This window comes from Calonectris borealis, chromosome 2, assembly GCF_964195595.1.
Source record: "Calonectris borealis chromosome 2, bCalBor7.hap1.2, whole genome shotgun sequence".
Lineage (NCBI taxonomy): Eukaryota > Metazoa > Chordata > Aves > Procellariiformes > Procellariidae > Calonectris > Calonectris borealis.
The window spans coordinates 97,136,199-97,157,922 of NC_134313.1; the positions used below are offsets into that span (position 1 = coordinate 97,136,199).

At 39.8% G+C, this 21,724-nt stretch overlaps 1 protein-coding gene across 6 annotated transcripts; it reads right to left on the reverse strand.

Moving 5' to 3' along the window:
* Nucleotides 1-636: 636 nt before the first annotated feature.
* BLOC1S5 (biogenesis of lysosomal organelles complex 1 subunit 5) lies at nt 637-20,689 on the reverse strand. Of its 6 annotated transcripts, XM_075142672.1 has the most exons (7): nt 20,461-20,689; nt 19,075-19,157; nt 16,713-16,842; nt 14,285-14,464; nt 12,362-12,420; nt 10,555-10,603; nt 2,682-2,769 (listed from the first exon to the last, which is right to left on the reverse strand). In XM_075142672.1, the coding sequence occupies exons 1-6, from the start codon at nt 20,672-20,674 to the stop codon at nt 10,586-10,588; spliced, it is 684 nt and encodes a 227-aa protein (XP_074998773.1). In that variant the 5' UTR covers nt 20,675-20,689; the 3' UTR covers nt 2,682-2,769; nt 10,555-10,585. The 6 variants fall into 6 exon arrangements, with proteins under 6 accessions (XP_074998770.1, XP_074998774.1, XP_074998773.1 ...); XM_075142669.1 differs by lacking the exon at nt 10,555-10,603 and having other exon boundaries at nt 637-2,769; XM_075142670.1 differs by lacking the exon at nt 2,682-2,769 and having other exon boundaries at nt 10,600-10,687.
* Between the last annotated feature and the right edge of the window lie 1,035 nt (nt 20,690-21,724).

Here is a 21,724-nt window from a genome sequence, read left to right on the forward strand (position 1 = left end):
TTAAAACTTGAAATTCAGTCATGTAAATATTGCAATTGTAAGGTAAAACACTTCCTTCATGCACCAATGACATAAAACCAACTTTTAAACTATTTGTTTTTCTATTTCTCCCAAATGGTAGAGACTATTGAATAACATGAATTTGAATCTGACAAAGAAAGTCCCACTGTGGAGCACTATTGTGTCCAGACAAACCATAGTCCCGCCTTGCTAAAAAACTGCTAGAAGATAGGAATCTTTTTTATCTGTCAGATGTATTCTGTTTTGAGATAATATTAGACACATCAGGTTTGTTCGGATTTTTTTAAGCATTTGGACAGAAAAAATAGGTTTTCCTGTAAGTGCTGGCAAGTTGCTTCAAAGACAATTAAGCATTTCCAAGTACCTCAAAACCTACAGTATATCATATTAAAAAAGTGAAAGTTACTGAATAAAATAATTCAGCAATGGACAGTTTTCAGGTAGTCCCCACACCGAATAAGAGTGGGCCAACAGGCAGATACAGACTATGAAGAAAAGTGTTTTCAAATAATCTTCAGCATAAAAATACCTGTATCATTCTAAAAGAGGAACATATTTTCAGTGTTAGTGTTTAGAAGCTTTCCAAAGAATCAGGAGCACACATCCCAAATCCCAGAAGATTTTGGAAATACTGCTTTATTTTCCAGTGAATACCCAACTTGTAACACTTGTATCATTGCTTAAGAGCCCTCAAATTGACGAAATACTCAAAATCTACAGCTCCAGTGCACAGTTAATTAGATATCTAAATCTTAATAAAAATTATCAGTGCAAAAATAAAAATTAATTCAGTATGCAGTTAAATGCATTTTGTTACAAAGATATTTGGGCTTGGAGTACATATACATCAAATAATCTGGTAAGAGAGAAGCCATTTTCAGTCTGTGCTCAAAACAAACAAAACTATTCCACACCCAATTCTAAAGACAGGCAAGAACTAACTTTTTCTTTTTAAATGAAAGTCTGAGCTTAGTTAAAACATTCATCATGGTACATAAGCTGAAAAATATTACAGAGGCCACCTTCTATTCAAATAGGGGTTGTTCTAAAAGTGGCTTTCCTATTTTTCATGTGTGGGATACTTTTGAGACATCTACGTTTTTTCCATCCACAACAGAGAATTAACAACATTCCAGCGTGCCCCAGTGTCGGCAAGTCCTCTTTTCAGTCCAGATACACGATGATGATTGATGAAGCTATTGGGCCTACAGTAGCGGGTAGAGCAGCTTGGCAGGAATTCAGTGTTATTGAAAGAAATCTCAAATACTTATTCCATCTCCTCTACTAACTTTAATCACACTATCAACATGCTGCCAGGAACGAAGCCTTGACACCAAGCCATAAACTTACACAAGCAACCATTGTTGGCATACTACTGTTGCAATACAGGTAAAGGGTAAATTCTGTTTATTTTTACCTGTTTCCATTCTATATTGGACACCAGCTAAATTATGGAAAGATATTTCCTGTACTAACGGTTAGCTTGCAGCAAATTTCATTAAGGTACTATGTCTCATTTTGCTTGGTTAATGAACTGATTAGGTGAACTTCTTCAGTTACACTGCTGTTAACTGCAAGTTTTAAATAAAAGAAAGCAATACCGGGGCTTCACGCTCCCTGTAACAGTTAGTAAGAAAGCAGATCAGTACTACAGGCGTTTTACCACTAATCTTCTCATTTGTTATGCTGATAAAGAAACAAGAATCTTTCCTCAATTGCTTTATAAAATTCTGACAAGCTTATCCTAAGTAAACCAACAGCATGTCAAATATTTAAGGTAAATACTGTACTAGCTACAAAGCTAATACAAAGACCGATACGCTTCTCATGATTACTTTTGAGCTTGTTTTGGCTTTGCTTAGAACAGTAAAGCTTAAAAAGAGAGGCCTGAGACATTTACAGGGAGAGAAAAGAAATTGCTGTTTAAGCTCACTTAGCCATTTCTATGTTAGCAAAAACCATTTAAATCTCAACTCTACCACATAATACTGAACATACAACCCAAAAGTTGGAATTACAACTGGATTTAAAACTCTGTTGAGATCTTTCATTGCTAAAGTAAAGTATTTGTAAAGCTTTGAAAGTAAAGTATTCCGTAAAACAAGTTGGTTTTCCTGAAATCTATGAATGCGATTTACAGTTTTCCCAGTGAATTCTCAGCTAACTATGGCTGGAACCTATTACACCTACTTTTTGGGAAAGGGCTGTGGCTGCACGCTGGGATAGTTAGTATTGCATTAGTCTCTGTTTTCCCAAAATGATATGATACTCTTTGCAGATGGGAGAGAATTCCAGTTTGCAACTCCCTGAGCTGATGTAGTCACACAATGCCATTTCCAGTTCCACCTTCCAACAAATGAAGAAGTACTGGCATTCTACCTGCCCTGAACAAAACAAGCAGAGATAGGCACTTAAGTTGAAAGCATGCAAAGCTTTTCTTTCCATACCAAACCTGTAGAGGAAATTCTCCTTTTTTCTTACATGTTTTAGCTTTCCAAAAGAATCTCAGTTTAAGTCAGAAGCAACTGAGTATTGGCACAAACCCAACATTATTAAAAAAGAAAGGTCTTAAAAAGAAACATATTTGGCCAGTTCCCTCTCCATCTCAGAATACTGCTCTTTGAGGCGCTCCATAGCTTTTCTGTGCTCTTCGTCCACCTCTGCTTGTTTGTTTTGTTGTTCTTTCATGAATTCCTCCCAGTGGGCTATGCGCTTCTCTTCACAAGCCATCAGCTTCTCCGCCTGAAGCTGAGAGGAGGAAAACGAGAAGTTTTAACAATCATTTCCAGATTAAACCAGAGGGTTTAATGAGACCTACATAATGTTACAGCATCAGAGAAACTGGGCTTTTACTTCAGTAGAGGAAAGTGAAACTAGCAAGAAAACACGAAAAGGTGAAACTAAAAAGAAAACATTTATAAAGTATAGTCAATCCAAAACAAATGGTAAAATGTCTACGGTACTATTAACGTGATAGCATTAGCAACAATAGTTTTTCTATGCTACAGTCTGGTGAAAATTAATTAAATAAATAAATGGAAAGACACTTTAAAGTTACTATTTCACCTAGTTCGCTTCTGTTAGTTTCTCAAGATCACACTTGTTGCATCATTTGCCTCTCTAACTACTGACAATGTTAGAAGTACTGTAAGCAGCTGATATAAATCTGTATTATTTCACAAAGATTTTCTTTTAAAATAAACCATCTCTTTTTGGGAACATGGTATTCAGTGCTTTTAGCCCCTTAGTAACGAAGGCGGGGGGGGAGTAAATGGACACTGCCTTTTTTTTTTTTTCCTTTCTTGCTTCCCCCCCCCCGCCAACTTTTTTTCTTCTGTTCACCCAGAAAGAAGCTGCCTACTGACACAAGACAGACTCAGGGAGTCCACTGTTCTGAAAGTAACCAAAAGAGAAATAATTTAAATAAAATGCATCTAATTTTCGATTAAGTGGTCTTAAAGGACCGAGAATCTGCATCTAGTACAGCAAGCACAGGCAGGTCTGTATTATATATGGTGTGGACTAAAAATGCACTGGAAGGATTACCATAGCTGATTGATGAGGAAAATCCTAGGCCCAATATATTTCTGGGCACTCACACATCTGCGAGTGCTAGACAAAATAAAATTTTAGACAATATTTATGGACAATATTATCCATACTATGTGTACATAATGCGTATGCTTTACTAGAGCTTAAAGGATCCACTTCAACAGTCAAGACAACATTTGAGGTTTTATGTCAAATATGTGTAAATAGAATGCTTCTGTGTTTCACAACAAATTATGATGGTTAATAAAACATGTATAAATTATACGTCAGCCAACCCTTCAACATATTGCTCCTCTTTTCTTGACATTTGCTACTTCCCCCTGGAATGTCTCATTTGTTGAAACAAAAGTATTTTTTACATTCTTGAATACATTTTTAAAACTAGAAACAAACCACACTTCTATTTTACCACAATGCTTCTGTTCAGCATAGTCATTAGATACTAGTCTTGATGAAAAGCCTCTAACACAAAAAGGAAAGACTGAAATAAAATATAACAACATGGATATTCAATGTTTTTAAACTGGCAGTTTGTGTTTCTGCTTTAGCCAGCTAGCTCTCATTGTGATTAATGTCTTCCTTTACAAATAAGCTATTTTTCCAGTTATACTTTCATACTGCTTGACTTCTGGTAAGTCTGATTCCTTTCACACTCTTATCTTGGGGGGAAAAAAAACCCAAACCATAAATCTAGCTATCTAGAGGGAGAGATCACACACACATCCAATATGCATGTCAAAATGAGACGTACTTCTGTGGATTGCTTGCATGCAGTATTAACAGTCTAGCCTGCTTATATTATAAATGCTGGTCACAATAAATCTAGGCAGTTGTTCTTATATTTGCTCTGTCCCTCAGCAAAAGAGAGGATTCATCCTTCTTTTATTTTCTTTTTTTTCTCCTTTTTAATATATTAGCAATGATTATTTTTTATGTACAGTACTTCTGTGTAGGAATAAATACTATCATACAGCTTCAATAGACGTCTGGCATTTTTGTCAACTAAAGGCAATGGGAACCCATTTATGTGTTCTTCAACACACTCTATGTGTTGTTAAGATCACACATTGTAGGTGAAATACACCATTTTTGCCATGCAGCATTTTGTATACTTTGTAACACCATCATGCCAAGATCCATTTTGTTTGCAACAGATGTAATATCAGCTACTAACAAAATAGAGTAGCGTACGCTACTAGTTTGCCCCATACAATACTTCATATTCAACAGGTTTTGAAACTGTCAGGGCATCACACAGTTACGGACAGGATTACACAGCACCTACCCAAACCATGCTTCAGCTAGACTAACCCATGCTCCTCACAACATGAACAGTTTGCAAGGAACATGAAACTCACGTTGCTACTTGCTATTTTCATTTTTCACTGCACCATTTCTAGCCAAGGATATAAAGTGATTTACCTGGTAAAACAACTGAAGACGTTTATAGGACATGAGATAGCTAAGTTTAGTTTATCGAAAATCTGTGGTCTAACTCCTTTCTGCTTCCAAAAAACCTCTTGCCTTCCCCTGCTCAATCAGTCTTTAGCTTGTTCTGGCACAAGAGAAGTGACATTGTGAAATAAAGGGATATTAGCATAGCAGGCTATGTACATTGCCTAATCTATGCCTAAATAAAAATTTAAACAAGTTGAGTACTGAGAAGCAATTGCTGTAAGTGCTTATTCTTTAAATATATAAAGGCAAGCAGCATTCTACTGAAACAGTAACTAATTTTATAGAGTAAGATTTATGCTGGAAATCAAGTAACTCCATATAATTGGAATTTACACCTTTAACAAAGTAAAAAGTTGCAAATATGAATAAACACTTCAGAAAACAGAAAAATAAAATTAAGATATGCTAGAGCAAGCAAGTAAGAATGACAAGAAATACCAACGAACAGAGACCAAGGACTTGAATACTGTTTTCACTCTCCCACTCTGGTAACAAGTTGGAAAACCCCACTGTAGAAGCTCAGTGCACACCTTGGGCACTGCAGCTCTCCTTCCTAGAAAACAAATTCAAACCCAACTGTTCTCAGCAGCACTTCCAGATCATTAACACTGACAGCTGCTGAGTGGATATGTTTGTGTGTGCGAGACAGTCATAATCTTGAAACCAGTATTCCTATTCCTATCAGACGAATAGCTGTGTGAACAGCAAAAATAACAAAGTGTGATTCTTAATAGATGTGTGCCTCAGGATACAGATCTTTCAACCAAAGCATATGTTGCAGTATAAACTTACTTTGTATTAGAAGTTAAAGAATCCATGCAGAAGAGACCTATGAATGCTACAGCTGTGGGATAAGCTTCAACGGGCACTTCAGTCTCGTCAGGCATCACAGAACAATACAAGAGAGAAATCCTGACCAAAGACAGGTTCCTCCTACGCCCACATCCAACTGCCAGACCCAAGCTGCAACAGACACCATCCCTGGAGCTAAGGTACTAAAAGGCTTCCCTCATCCAAGCCTTCTCTGCTGCCGAGTAACAGCTGCTACCATGGTACAGCCTTTCGCTTAGCAGAACATCACTAACAGTCTCTTGAGGATCCAGGCTCCCTAACAGGACGTCGACACCTAGAGCTCCAGCCACCAAAAGATTCAGTTTCTCAGCCCAGAAAGATGACTTTCATACTGTAGCTCTGCAAGTACCCTTCAGGTTTGCCCTATATTGTGCTTTCTTACCACAACGCTCTCCACTCCTACCACATCCTCTTCATATCCAGTGCTATTAACTTCACAGCTTTATTCAATTGACCATAACTCACAGAAGGAGAAACTGATGAAATCAAGACACTATGTAAAAAAATATTGTGCCCTAACTGTAGTTCTAGCACAGCTAGAAAGCATAGAGGTCCATATAGGTAGATGAAATAATCTCTCTTGTTAAACACACCATTGGCAGTGATGAAAAATCTTTAAAATACAAAGTTTTTCAGGATGTATAGACATCTTGGCATGGATTTGTATTGGTTAAGTCAAAATTCACTCTCAAAAAGCAGTTTCCAAAAGTCAACATAATTACATATAGTAGTGATCTGTAGAGATAATACTGAGTGTATTTTATACTATCAATTCATAATTTCCAAATTTATAGGTTTTCAAAAAGTTTGTTTTCCAGAAAACAATACACATAGAATTTGACAGTATGCCTGGCAAATTAATTTCCAGGGTGATTTCATAAAGGTGAGGAAAATAACATCTTCATTTTAAGATAATAGAACTTCAGGTTATTTTCCATCAATTTGTTATTTAGGAAATGTTGTATTACAATTCCAATGTCGTATTACATTTCTCACTCCTCAAAGTCTGACTACTTAAAACCGAAGAAATAACCTCAACCAATTTAAATATTAATACAAATCGGTGCTGCTATCTTAAGCGTCAGGATCCTTACCTACGAAGCATTAATTCATTGCACATTTAAACTCATGCTGAGTAGAGAAGAGCATGTGAACATCATTTAAGAGCAACGAGCATTGAAATACATACCTTCTCTTGCTAAATATGAACTGAAAATTGAAACGAAAAGGTAAGGCTCTAGTTATCTCCTACAGTTTGCTGACACAAGTATGACAACAGCAAGAAGAATTATCGATCTCTAGAGATCTGTATCACCTCAGTGATGCTGATACACACAAAACTCCAATAATTCTTTTATAAGTTAAAAACAAGCTATCATGAATATAATAATTGTTAGTAATTCACACTCCAGCTTTTGCAAGTTCTCAGAAATTTTGCATTCGGGGAAGGTTTAACAGCATTCTGAGCAACCTCAAACATGTTGTCACCACGTCTCAGTCGTTTAGTTTTAAAAAAAGAAAATTTATTCCTAATAGAAAAAATATATTCTAGTGAATTATCGGTCTTCCAAAACTGTAATCTGTATATACAAGGTAAAAAAGCCAGCCATATGCAGAGTAGTCCATGTTTTGACATGATAAAATATCTTTTTACTTAAAAAATCCAATTCACATATCCCAACTCACAAGACAGTCTTGGTATTACAGAGCTACAGAATATTCCGGCATCAATCTCTACAGTTTCCCTAACCTGATGTATTGCCTGGGCAAGCGAAAAGAGAGAACTGAAAACCTTTTGCTTATGGCATTTACCCTGACGGTGGAGACCTATTTCCAGTTCCTTATACATTGAATAATTAAGTTCTAGATAACTGATGCCAATAACTATCCTGAATATTAAACCAGTTTATTATTCTTACATGCTTTATTAGTCAGTTGTTTCAAAGGAACAGACAGACACCCTTTATCTGCTTGGTTATTGTGTATTCTGAAAAAAGTAACACTGTCATTTCTATATATACATACATATATTTATAAATCAGAATTCATCAAGTTAGTGACTCATGTCAAATATCTTAACTTCCAAGAAAAACAATAATCCAAAGACCTTCAGTACTTGGGCCCCCATAGGTGACATATGACATATTAAGAGACATATTATGGAGCAGATCATCTTGAGTGCCATCACGCAGCACGAACAGGACAACCAGCTGAGCAGGGCCAGTCAGCATGGGTTTATGAAAGGCAGGTCCTGCTTGACTAACCTGATCTCCTTCTATGACAAGGTGACCCGCTTAGTGGATGAGGGAAAGGCTCTGGATGTTGTCTACCCGGACTTTAGTAAACCCTTTGACACCGTTTCCCACAGCATTCTCCTGGAGAAACTGGCTGCTCATGGCTTGGACGGGTGCACGCTTTGCTGGTAAAAACTGGCTGGACGGCCGGGCCCAGAGAGTTGTGGTGAATGGAGTTAAATCCAGTTGGTGGCCGGTCACAAGTGGTGTTCCCCAGGGCTCAGTGTTGGGGCCAGTTCTGTTCAATATCTTCATCAACGATCTGGACGAGGGGATCGAGTGCTCCCTCAGTCAGTTTGCAGAGGACACCAAGTTGGGCGGGAGCGTTGATCTGCTGGAGGGTAGGAAGGCTCTGCAGAGGGACCTGGACAGGCTGGATCGATGGGCCGAGGCCAACTGTATGAGGTTCAACAAGGCCAAGTGCCGGGTCCTGCACTTGGGCCACAACAACCCCAGGCAACGCTACAGGCTTGGGGAAGAGTGGCTGGAAAGCTGCCCAGAGGAAAAGGACCTGGGGATGCTGGTTGACAGCCGGCTGAACGTGAGCCAGCAGTGTGCCCAGGTGGCCAGGAAGGCCAACGGCACGCTGGCCTGTATGAGAAATAGTGTGGCCAGCAGGATAGGGAAAGTGATCGTGCCCCTGTACTCGGCACTGGTGAGGCCACACCTCGAATACTGTGTTCAGTTTTGGGCCCTTCCTGATGAGAAGGACATTGAGGTGCTGGAGCGTGTCCAGAGAAGGGCAACGAAGCTGGTGAAGGGTCTGGAGCACAAGTCTTATGAGGAGCGGCTGAGGGAACTGGAACTGTTTAGCCTGGAGAAAAGGAGGCTCAGGGGAGACCTTCTCACTCTCTCCAACTACCTGAAAGGAGGGTGTAGCGAGGTGGGTGTTGGTCTCTTCTTCCAAGTAACAAGTGATAGGACAAGAGGAAACGCCCTCAAGTTGCACCAGGGGAGATTTGGATTGGATATTAGGAAAAATTTCTTCACCAAAAGGGTTGTCAAGCACTGGAACAGGCTGCCCAGGGAAGTGGTTGAGTCACCATTTCTGGAGGTATTTAAAAGACGTGTAGATGTGGTGCTTAGGGACATGGTTTAGTGGTGGACTTGGCAGTGCTAGGTTAACGGTTGGACTTGATGATCTTAAAGGTCTTTTCCAACCTAAACGATTCTATGATTCTAAGGACTTGAAACCGCCTTTGCATACTGATGCTCAGGTAGGAAGCACTTCCATCTTATCGCAGAACACAAAAATATAATATGCATTCTGAATAAATACATATTCATATTTCAGGAAGGTAGAAGAATGGGTTTTTCTGAAGTCCAGAAAGCACTAGCAGTAGTAATAAATGACTTCTGATCTGTTAAAATTAATATTTTTTACTGTCATAAAGAACGACAGAATGCCTGCATGTTTGAAAATGCAGGTACAGTTGCACGAGAAACTCCTTTTTTAAAAAAAATATATATTTGGAAGAATAGTAATTCCGTGTTAATTTTCATTACTTTTAAACTTGTAACTTTGCAAGAGCAACCCAACTATGTAAAAGATAAATTGAAATAAATTCTGGCCCATGCACAGTCAGCAAAACACTTAAAATGAAATAAAGATTTACAGAACTCCCAGATGGCTGAAAATTTCTAATTACCAATTTTGGATTCCTGGTAATGATTCAAAACCCAGAAACAGACACCTTGATTTTTAGGTTTCATTCTTTTGTTTCCAGGGCTGCCAAGTGGAGAAACTGTAACTTGTAAACTAACAAAATATCACAAAGAACAGCACATACAAACATGAAAATCAGTATACTTTCATAGAACAGTTTTTCAGAGTATAGCCTAATTTTAATTCCTACCTTTTGTCATTTAAAATGACTGCTAAACCAAACAAAAATCTGTAAAATAACAATTTTGAGTTGAAGTTTCATAATTTGGTTTAGATATAAACCAAAGCTTGTCTAAATTACAAACATAGTTGCTGCCTTATTAATTCCTGTTCTGGGAATTCCATTTGGTGTATTAGCAAATTTACATATTTTGGCAGTGATGTCTTTTATATTTCTTTTATATCAACACCTAAGTTCAGACATTAGTTATTTGGAAAAAATCTAATCTGATTATGAAGCCATTTTTTCACTCAATACTGCATTGAGTGCTTGAACTTGAAAGACAGTAAAGTCTTCTTGTATACAGTACTGACTCACATGAGTTGCTTGTATTTATTTCTATCCTTGTTTTACTGTCATTGGTTATGCAAAAAATTAACATTTGTAAAATCAAATTTTTCGGCAAACTTTGGTTTTAGTATTACTTGGCTATTTTTGCTGAAATTAAAAAACCCAAAAACACATCAAAAAAACCCAAACCAAAAACTCACCATTTGAGGGAGATCCAGGCTTTGAGAAATGTTACCGTACTAGTTCATGCTACAAGCAATGAAGAGGTTAAGACCATAACGGGAAGTGTTACGTAGCTTCCAGTATAAGCCTGTACCCTTCTACACAAAAATACTTAAAATAAAAAGAAAAAAAAAAAGAATATAGTACACAAAAACAGGTTTACAAAATTTCTTGAAGTCTTCTCTAGTTTCTCCCACGAGCTTAAAGTAATCCACAGCTTGAACTACTAACTAAATATTACTGATCTGGATGGGAAGACTACTCAATGAGACAAGGGATTCCATGAATGCTTCTTTCAATGACACTCCTGTAATCACAAATTACTTTACACCCCAAGTGAGAATGTGGTAGAGACAACATCATTTCCCTTTTGTTACTTGGCTGATACCAGTAGCTGAAAGGAACGGCAAAAAAAGATACTTAGTAAAGCAAATAATCTTAAAATTCATTTTATTCAGCAGAAATTGAACTAATTTCACTGAGGGCTGCTAACATGAATCACTTGACACTAGATCTTAACAAAAACCCATTATTTTTTCAGAACACATGATTTCAGAAGGAAAAGTAAAGAAAAAGAATTTCTCCTCAAGTAGCTGAATTAATGACACCTTTTATCTATAATTTTAAAAAGTTACCTACCTGTTACTACTCACATTTGGCAAGTTTCAAGCCAAAAAGTCTTAAAGAAACACTACAAATCGTGAATAGCTATTAGTACTGCTCCACTGCACGTTAAAAAAAACTGAGTGGAAATACACAGCTAATATTTTAAAAAAGAATAGTTACTATTCTTATTAAGTGACTGTTCATTTTATAAGTTATAAAATTTTTTATTAAAGTTTTACTTCAAACAAACAGTACCAGAACTATAAGAATTTCCTACTTAAGCTCTCTACCAATATCTACACTAGTGTTAGACACAAGCAAACTTTGTCAGGGTTCAGCAGCGCGCTGTTCGCACAGTACCAGTATTCAACTGCAACTGGACTGCCCATCTTCATCGATTACAAGAAAGAAAGAAAAACATGACTATCAGCTTACATAAATCAATGCGCAGCCTGTTTTGTGTGATGGCCACAGAAACGTCTTCAGTTTTTCTGAACTAAATTATTATAAATAACATTTTGCAGGTAGAAAGATAACACAGGAACACAATCATGAAGGAGTAATGGGAAAACATGAAACTACTTTCTTGTATAATTTTCCAAATTTTAGATTCAGAGCACATGTATTTCAAATGAGCAAAGTGTAGCCAACTGAAAAGATTCCAATGATTCGCATGTTCCTATAATATAGCCCTTCATTAAATAACCTATCCACAAGTGAAAAACACACTTCCTTTTCAACAAGCAATATATATAATATGGTCAATGTTCTCAGCTAACTAGGAAAGATTTACATTTCCATTCTGGTAGGTTAGTAGGTATTTTTTGTTCCACAGAAAATAATTTTTTTTTTTTTATATTTAAGCTTTCCCTGTATGTGACAAATATTCTAGTCTGAGCTAGGAGGGAAAATAAAGCAAAGGAAATTTAAAAAAAAAAAGTTTCCACACATCAGGAGATTGTAGGAAGAGCTAGTGATCCATTAACTTTGCAGTCCTAGAACACGTATGCTGCTGCCATTTGCATTTTATAAGTGCAGAAATCACCCCAAAAGAAGTTTTACAGCAAGTATATGAAGTATAGAAAAATACGTGCTGTACTGAAGGCACGTAGACTTGCTGTAGAAGCACAAGACTCCTACTTAGGTCACATTATAAAAATCTATCCATCCATCCTTTACCTTCCTCTCTTCATGTTCCCTCTCTTGCAGTCTATGGATCATATCGTTGGCAGCTTGCACTGAAATAACAAATTGCAGTAGATCAGTCTGCTGTTCTAAATCAAAGAGAAACTTGCCTGAAAGGGATTTAAAGGGATTATATTCCACTGTGTCACTTAACTCTGCACAAAAAAGATTTGTCAGTACTTGCAGAAAATGCCTTACATTGATAACTGTATGTAGGCATACCACCGAGTTCAACCCTTGTATGTTCCAGAAAGCCAAAAAGTGAAAGGCAGGTAGGTCCTCTTGTGCCCATATTCCTCAGTGTTGCTGACGAGCTAGAGTACACTACTCAGCACCTCAGAAGACATCAAAAAAACTCTCAAGTCAGTAAGTAGAAACAGGTGACCAAGCTCTATGTTTTAGTTGTGTGGTTTTTTTTTTCTTATTTTTTCCCCATCAAATGTAAAAAGTGATTTACTATAAACAATCTACGTGGAGAACATCTTTATGCTGGAGCCAGTCTCTTCTCTCATGAGACTAAGCCTAGAAAAACTTGTCAATGGAAATAGGAACTGTATTCCTACGCAGGTTTTTTTCCTAACTTATTTAACACTTAATTAATGCAGAATTAAATAAACTAATTTCCCCAAAGCCGTCATTTCTCCCACTAACGCATCCTAGTATGGAGAAATACCTTACTTATTTATCATCATCTTAAAGCTGGTGACTTCTGACACCAGGAGGCAGGCTCCTGCCCCCTGAGGACTTCCAGTTACAGAACAGGTTCACTGCCCTCATAGCTGATGAGAAGCTGGGACCACCATGAACTGGAGCATCTGGTGGCTGAGCCTGAGCCTCTTGGGACCGTTAGAAGACAGTGGCAATTGCTAGTTGTAGCAGAATCCCTATGGCAGGGGATGGAGGCTCCCCACCTGTCGATACGATTGGTCATCTAGGGCGGTTTGCCGCTTGCCAGGAGCTCACATTCGGGATGTTGTAGAGAGGCTACTGAGGCTCGGACTATTACCCCTGCTGCTCTTCCATGTAGACACCAGTGGTACTGCAGGGGTGACCTAAGAAATATCAGGAATGACTACGGGGATCTGGGGACAGTGGTCAAAGGCATGGGGATCCAGGTAATGTTCTTCTCAACCTTCCTGGTGAAGGGGACTTGATGGATCTTTGGGGTTAACAGCTGGTTGCACAGATGTTGGCAGCAGGGTTTCAGTGTTTACAACCATAAGACCCATTCTGAACATCAACAGCTGCTTCAAAGAGATGGGATCCACCTGACTAAACAAGGCAAAAGTACCTTTGCCAACAGGCTGGCCAACCTGGTAGGGACAGCTTTAAACTAGAACTGGCAGGTGAGGGATAATTCCTCAAAAACAAAAAGTAAAGTAGTTGGGGATAGGGTAGGCAAACAAGGGTCTGGGATGATGATAAAAGAAGGGACACAGCACCCTTTTCAAGGATCATCTCCTCCAAGCTCAAGAAATGTCCACCCCAACAAGTAGGAAATCAAGCAAAGGTGGCAGGAGGCCTGCATGGATGAGCAAGGAGCTCCTAACTGAATTCAGACTTAAAAAGGAAACGTATAAGGAGGTGGAAGCAGGGACAGGTGACCCAGGAGGAGTATAGAGCTGCTGTCTGATCGTGCAGGGACAGGGTTAGGAAAGCCAAGGTGGATCCAGAATTGAATCTGGCAAGGGATGTGAAGGGCAGCAAGGAAGGATTCTACAAGTATGTAAACAGCAAAAGAAAAACGAGGGAAAATGCAGGCCCTCTGCCGAATGGGGCAGGAAGCTGGTGACAAAGAACATGGAAAAGGCCAAGGTACTCAATCCCTTCTTTGCCTTAGTCTTTACTATAAAGACCAGCCTTCGGGAATCCCAGGCCCTTGAGACCAGAGGAAAGTCTGGAGCAAAGACAACTTACCCTTGGTGGAGGAGGACCAGTTGAGGGAGCACTTGAACAAACTGGAAATATTTGAGTCCACAGGGCCTGACAGGTTGCGCCCATGAATGCTGAGGCAGATGGCTGATGACACTGCGAGGCCACTCTCTCTCTTTGAAAAGTCACTGCAATGGGAAAGGTTCCTGAAGACTGGACTCCTATCTTCAAGAAAGGCAAGAAGGAAGATCTGGAGAACTACTGGCCAATCAGCCCACCTGAATCCTGGGAAAGGTGAGGGAAAAAATCCTCCTGGAAGCATTTGCAAACACATGAAGGACAAGAAGGTGATCGGGAGTAGTCAGCATGAATTTACGAACGCAAAATCAACCTTAGCTGACCTGACACTCTTCTACAATGCAGCGACTAGCTTGGCAGGTGAAGGGAAAGCAGGCAATGTTGTTTACCTCAGCTTCAGTAAGGCTTTTGACGCTGTCTCCCATAACGTCCTCATAGACAAGCTAACAAAGTACGTGTTAGGTAAGTGGACAGTGAGGTGGATTGAAAATTGGCTGAACAGCCAAGTCTAGAGTCTGTGATCAGCAGCACAAAGTCAAGTTGGAGGCAAGTCACTAGCGGTTTACCCCACTGTGGCCGACACTGTTTAACATCATCATCAGTGACCCAGATGCTGGAGCAGAGTGCACCCTCAGCAAGTTTGCAGATGATACAAAACCAGGAGGAGTGGCTGACAGATTATATGGTTGTGCTGCCATTCAGAGGGACCTTGAGCAACTGGAGAATTGGGCTGAGAGGAATCTCATGAAATTCAACACAGGGAAATGACAAATCCTGTATCTGCGGAGGAATAACCCCAGGCAGCAATACACACCGAGGACCAACAACACAGCCTTGCAGCAAAAATCAAAGGCCAACGGCATTCTGGGCTGCATTAGGAAGAGCATTGCCAACAGGTCAAGGGAGGTGATCCCTCCCCTCTGCTCAGTGCTGGTGAGACCACACCTGTGGTAGTGTGTCCCTTTCTGGGCTCCCCAGTAAATGAAAGAGATGGACTGGCAAGTCCAGCACATGGCCACAAAGATGATTAAGGGACTGGAGCATCTTTCATATGAGGAGAGGCTGAGAGAGCTGGGACTGTTCACCTGGAGAAAAGAAGGCCCAGGGGAGGATCTCATCAATGTGAATAAATATCTGATTGAAAGGAATGAAGATGAGGGAGCCAGACTCTTCTCTATAGTGCTCACTGCCAGGAGAAGAGGCAGTAGGCTCAAACTGAAACACATGAGATTCCGTCTGAACACAAGAAAATGCTTTTTTCCTGTGAGGGTGTTCAAACACTGGCACAGGTTGCCCAGAGAGGTTGTAGAGTCTCCATCTGTAGAGATATTCAAAACCTAACTGGACACAATCCTGGGTGACTGGCTCTAGCTGCCCCTGCCTGAGCAGGAAGGTTGGACAAAATGACCTCCAGAGGTCCCTTCCCACCTCGACCATTCTGTGATTCTATTACTAATGATGCACTGGACAGCTGACCATTAGAAAGTCAGGGAGTAGTATAAAAGGTTCACTCCACTTAGAAGGTGTTAGAACATATGCCTTATTTCCATGATTAAATTTTCAAATATTATCCTGCAATTGTTTTGTGGGTATAACATCACCTACCATTTGTTATTATTTATATGGCATCTGACATATGCAGACATTAAATGCTTATACAACGTGCTATACAGAAAATATAACAAAACTCACACTGGCATGTTTCAACTGCATAAATTTGGCAGCTAAAGCTATATAGCCACTCTCCCCTGAAATATCTTTTTGAGAAGCTATCCTGCTGAATGTGTAAGAAAAAAAAAAAAGATACTGAAAAATTAGTGCAACAAATTTTAAACTCTTTTAAAATCTGAGCAATAAAAAATATTAGATAGTTATAACTATGAAACTAGGATTAGCGTACAAGAATTATTACTACTACCCTATTTGTGACTAAAGATAATAATAATAATAGCACATTTCATAGCTATAAACCAGCAAGTTTTGTTTTAAATCACAGGGGACAGTATTATGCTCTCCTGTGGGAAAATTAAGAAACTTGAAGGTCACACCACAGCATGCTTGCAACAAACCAGAAAACTGAAATTTTATCCATGGCTTTAGCCAACATGGAGCACTATCCTGTTTCTAAGCGAGCTGTAAAAGATTGAGCTGAAATAGCTTCTACTTAAGTCAACAAAAAGCTTTAACGTAACCTTAGCAAGAGGTGTGTTGGCTGGACCAATAAATAGCAAAAAATGTCCGTTGTTTCCCTTTTAAAATTTCACAGAAATGAGAACAAAGCACATAAACGGTAGAAAATTTATCTAAGGATGATAATTTTTCCACAAATCATATTCGGAACCCATATTATTCCTCAAAATGATACAACAAGGGAAATAAGAAGCAACTTGCTTACATCTCTTGAATGCTTCATTCAGATTGTCATGCATTGCCTGCTCACACTTAGGAAGAACGTGTTCATTTGTTTCAAAGATTGTGTTCTTTAGATTTTCAAGTACTCGTAGTTCTCGGAGGCCACGTTTTTCCTGCCAGAAGAATTGAAAGAAATGAGTGGCTAAGAAGGAACTCCACTTTCCAAAATAAGACGGTTTCCCTATTGATAAACTAATAGCTTTATCCCAAAGACTATACCGCTGTCTATTAAAGTGTTACTTATTTAGCACAATTGATGAAATAAGTTTTGCGAAAAGAGAGTAATGCTCCATTCTTCACACTAAAATACAGGAATACTTTGAATGATGCTTCTGGTCCTTGTTGTATTTACTAATAAAAATATTGTGCATAAAAATGTGTTGTTTTGTATAGGTAATTTAGAGCACATCAAAAACAACAGAGAGAAACAGAGCTTGAAAGCACTGCATTTTTATAACCCAGTTGTTACAGAGAAATAACATAGCATTGATTCTGCTTGCTTGATGTCTGACCTTCCAGATTTAGTGTGGGACGGGGTTAAAACAATGCAAGTAAAATTGTTTTTACTGAAGCAAATCAATGAAGTCAAGACTAAAAGATAACATAACACAGCTGACTAAAAAGGCAGCCCTTCTTCTGGCTCGCTGCTGATCACTATTAATTACAAGAAGAACAAGCTCTTGCTTTATTGTTTACATTTTTAAAAAATAATCTATTTTTCTGAAGCCACAGCACCACTTCCATTTTGAATTTCACCTGCACTTTCCTTTAGACAATGAAAAGTATTCTAGAACCTGCTCCAGCCTGCCACCTGCCTCCTTCCCCCTTTTTCCCCTCTTCAGGGGGAAAGTAGTTGCACACAAGCGGTTGTACACATGAGTAGAGCTGCACACTACTGAAAGCTGTTAATCATAAAGCAATTCTAAATAATAAAAAATACTGCATCACCTGAAGCGGGCAATTGGATCATCATACTAATTTTAAACCTTCAGAAACTGTGGCACAGACAAATCAAGTCACTTAATTAAACAGGGTCCAGACTTCCTGAATGCTAATCTACATTCTTTACATGCTTGACGCTAATCATTGAAAGAAAAAGCGTATGTCCTACTACTACCAAAAAATATCTGGTATCTCAAAGTTAGAAACAAGTGTAATTTTTGGAAGAAATTCTAAGTTGCTAAAATGTAAATAATCCTCTGCTTTGCGATTCCCCCCCGAAAAGTATAAACCAGAATTTAAATTTCAAGCAAAGATCTAAGAATATATGACATTTGTCTAACAAATAGAAGATGACTTTGAGTGTAATGACAGAAATATATGAATTTAGTTATAATTTTGTAATTGAGTTTAAAATTTTCCTTCCCGTGAAAAGTCACATAAAATTATTTACTGTATCCTATAACTTATTTAGGGAAGGCAAAGAAAAGAAACCATTCCTTATGACTCTCAAGCCCATATGATACAGATCTGATGAACAGAGATTAGTTCACTCACTTATTTTGCTAGACTAGCATGGAGACAAATTAGACCTGGTTGAAATATTAGCTACAATCAGGGTAAGGGAAGACCTTTTAAAGTAATTTTTTTTAAACCAGCTCTGCACACTAGAACTTTGAGGTATAACTATATTTGCAGGACTAATTTCAAGATTTTAAAATCCTACATTCTTCAAGAATGAAAATCTACTCTTAGATATAGCCTTTTTCTGACACGTGATTTTACTTTTCTAAATTTTTGCTGCCATCTTGTGGAAACCGTATCACACTTTCCAAGCAAAGTTTATATATAAACACTTTTACACATTCAGTACTTTAGCCTTATTTGCAGCCAATCGATAACATTCATTCAATTTTTAATGATTTTCTTACTTTGCATAAAATGTTGCTCTTCTCTTCCAGTAATACTACTTTCTTTCACAGAACAAAAATTAAAGCAAAATTAAATTACAACTGTGCCAGCTGAATCCAGCTGAAGCACAAGCCGGTTTCTTAATCCAGATGTAATCCTGTTCTGGCCAACAATATTTCCCTTGAACCAACTAGACTTCTCTAAGATGTTAGGACTACATCATTCTCCTACATCAATGTTCCTGCCAGTCTTTCACAGGAAAAATATTTATGTCCTTTTCAAAACTTTTTAAATAAAAAGACCTAAATTACTGCCTTGTTTACTAAAGATGCAGACATGTACTATAGGTGTGTTAGTCATTTGGGGCAAGAAATGCATGTCAAATCTTTCTGAAGCAAATTACTTACATATTATAATTTCTAAAAAAGATGCTAAGATTGTTTAAAGTCTCAGACTGTGAAGGTTACAGCACCCAACAAGGTACAAATACTTACTTCAAATTCTTTAACAAAGTAACGTATTTCTCCCTGAATTACTGGTCTGTGATCCAGTAGTCTTGAATAGATTTCCCCAACATCTAGAAGATTAATGAAAGTCAAATTTTTAGTTTTTCTCTCACGCTCCATACTAGGCTACACAACACAAGATAGCACACCATACTGCAATGCAAGAGGCACGACTGCTCACCAAATACAAACAAAATCAAAAGAGCAGCAGAATAACATTTATTGGCTATCCTATCTATTCAGCAAACCACCAACTTAGATAAAATGCAATGAATCAATATTCCAGGGGCCACAGACACCTTTCTGTGAGGGTGAATATTCTCCTCTGTCTCTCAGCACCCTCTGTTTCAATCCTCCTCCTCAGGACAGCTTCCATATCTGACTGTTAACGGCGATAAAAATTTGATGCAGGGCAGAACTAAAGGCTGCAGCTCAACAGAGATTCACAGCTTAAGGTGTGGAAGTTTTCTGCAGCGAGAGACAAGAGGAAAGCTCACTACAGAAGAAAACGGTTAGCATTTTCTTGTATTCTAGGGCCAAAGAAGAGTATTTACAACATTTACGTGTATGAGAAATGGGCTTGGCTGTCATACAGAAAAAAAGCCCATTAAATTTAAGAGCACTCTGACAGCATAGCATTTAAAGACTATTTCTGGAAATATACAGTGTAGTTCCAACAAGCACTTTAAACTGATACTGAAGTGGCACTGCCATCTGACGGAACAGTCCTACTTTTCCTCCTGTCCCTAGCTGTTTATTCCTACCTGTAGCTCTCCCTCTGTACTGTATCCACGTGTATTTGTTCAACACCCTGAATCCCACCCCATTCAAAAAAAAACCAAAAGTGTAGAACGATTATTTCAGATTTGGGGAATGACGTGATTGCAGTAAACAAAGCATAGGCTAAAACACTTCCAAGTTCAAACGCTCCTGTGTACAGATTAACTAGGACAAAACGCGGGTGCTTGGGTGAACAAGACAAAAGCAAGAGCTTTCCAGGAAACTTAACGCCAGTGGCAAGGACCCCGCGGCAGGTTCAGCTTCCCAAAATAAAGCCACGCAGCAATCCGAGTTCCAAACTCCAAGAGATGGCGGCCAGTTAAGCCTCCCAGGGGCCTAACTTCAAGCCCCGGAACATTCCGTGAAGCCGCCGGGAAGCGGCTGAGGAGCTCGGTAACGCACGGCCCCGCGGGGACACTCCGCAGTCCCGCTCGCCGGACGAGTTTCCGCCCCCCCCCCCCGGCCCCGCAGCCCGGGCAGGGCCGCGCGCCCCCCTAACGGCCCAGGCGCGTGTGTCCCCCCGCCCCGCTCATACACAGCGGGCTCGGCCACCACAGCGACCCAGTGCCCAGCGGGGCCGGTCCCGCTCCTCACCCTTTATGATGGGCTGAATCGGGGACACGGCCGCCAGCGCCTCCCGCTTCCTGTCGCTGGGCAGCGGGACCGCCCCGCTCCGGCTGGGGGACGCGGGGCCACCCCCGCTCATGGCGCTCGGCGCCCCGCTCCGGCAGCGGCTGCCCGCGGGCAGCCCGGCCCTTCCCCTCCCGCCGAACTTCCGGCTCGCCCCGGCGCCTGGGTGTGAGGTCATCCCCGCGCGCCGGCGGCCGTTGCTGCGGTAACGGGGGCGGCCGGGCTGGCCCTGGCCTCCTGCCGCCCCCGGGCCACTGCGGGCACCGGCCGGCGCCCGCTGATCCCCCCTTAGGCTGCGCTGAGGAGAAAGAGTTTTACGCGGAGGAAAGCTGCTGCTGCCGCGGGGGAGCTGTGCGGCCCAGCCCGGCAGCGGCTGCCCCGTCCGGGCACAGGCGTCAAGGGGCGTCTTCAGCGCAGAACCCAGCGGGTGGCTTTCTCTGGGCCCAGCGCCCGGCAGTTCGGAAAAAACCCAACCAACCAACCCAAAAACCCCACTGAAAAACCCAGCGCTTGCTTGTTTGTTGCGTTTCGTTTTAGGAGAAGAGATAAGCTTTCAGATAAATCAGTTTGCTTCTGGGTGTAGCGAACACGAATAGCAAACGGTTCGACTTGTGGTCTACAAAAATTAAGAGCAGTAGTCTATTTCATAACTATAAAAAATAAAAGCAAAAAAGGCTTAAAATCCCTATACATTTCTTCTAAAACCATTTGAGAGTGTCATGATATTTTCAGTACACTTCCCCCCCCCCCCTTATAAATTGCAGTATATTAACTTTCTTCTGGGATTTTTTTTTTTTATGCTACATATACTCAATAACTTTTAGAACAGCTTGATCCTTGTTTAGGTCATTGCATCTATAGTTTGTTTTTTTACACACCTTTTTACTTGCAATACATACCGCACTGCTACGTGTCTTTGTATGGTCAGTGAAGGAAGAACTGGGCCACAAATTGGTCTGTTGCAACCTACAGTGTCCTGATCTGGAATACCTGAAAGGAGCCAGTTTAGCTGGAACAATTACTATTTTATTAGTAGAAAACAGGAGTAGTATATATGTTAGAAATTAGTTCTGCCCATATTTTACTCTGCGTAGCTTTTATAAGTAGGAGCAATTGCCTGGCTGAGGAAAAAAAAAAGGACTTTTTTCTTTTTTTTGTTGTGTGAAGCTATTACAACAGACACAAAAATGATCCCATTATTCTGTGTCTCATCATCAACGTTCAGAAA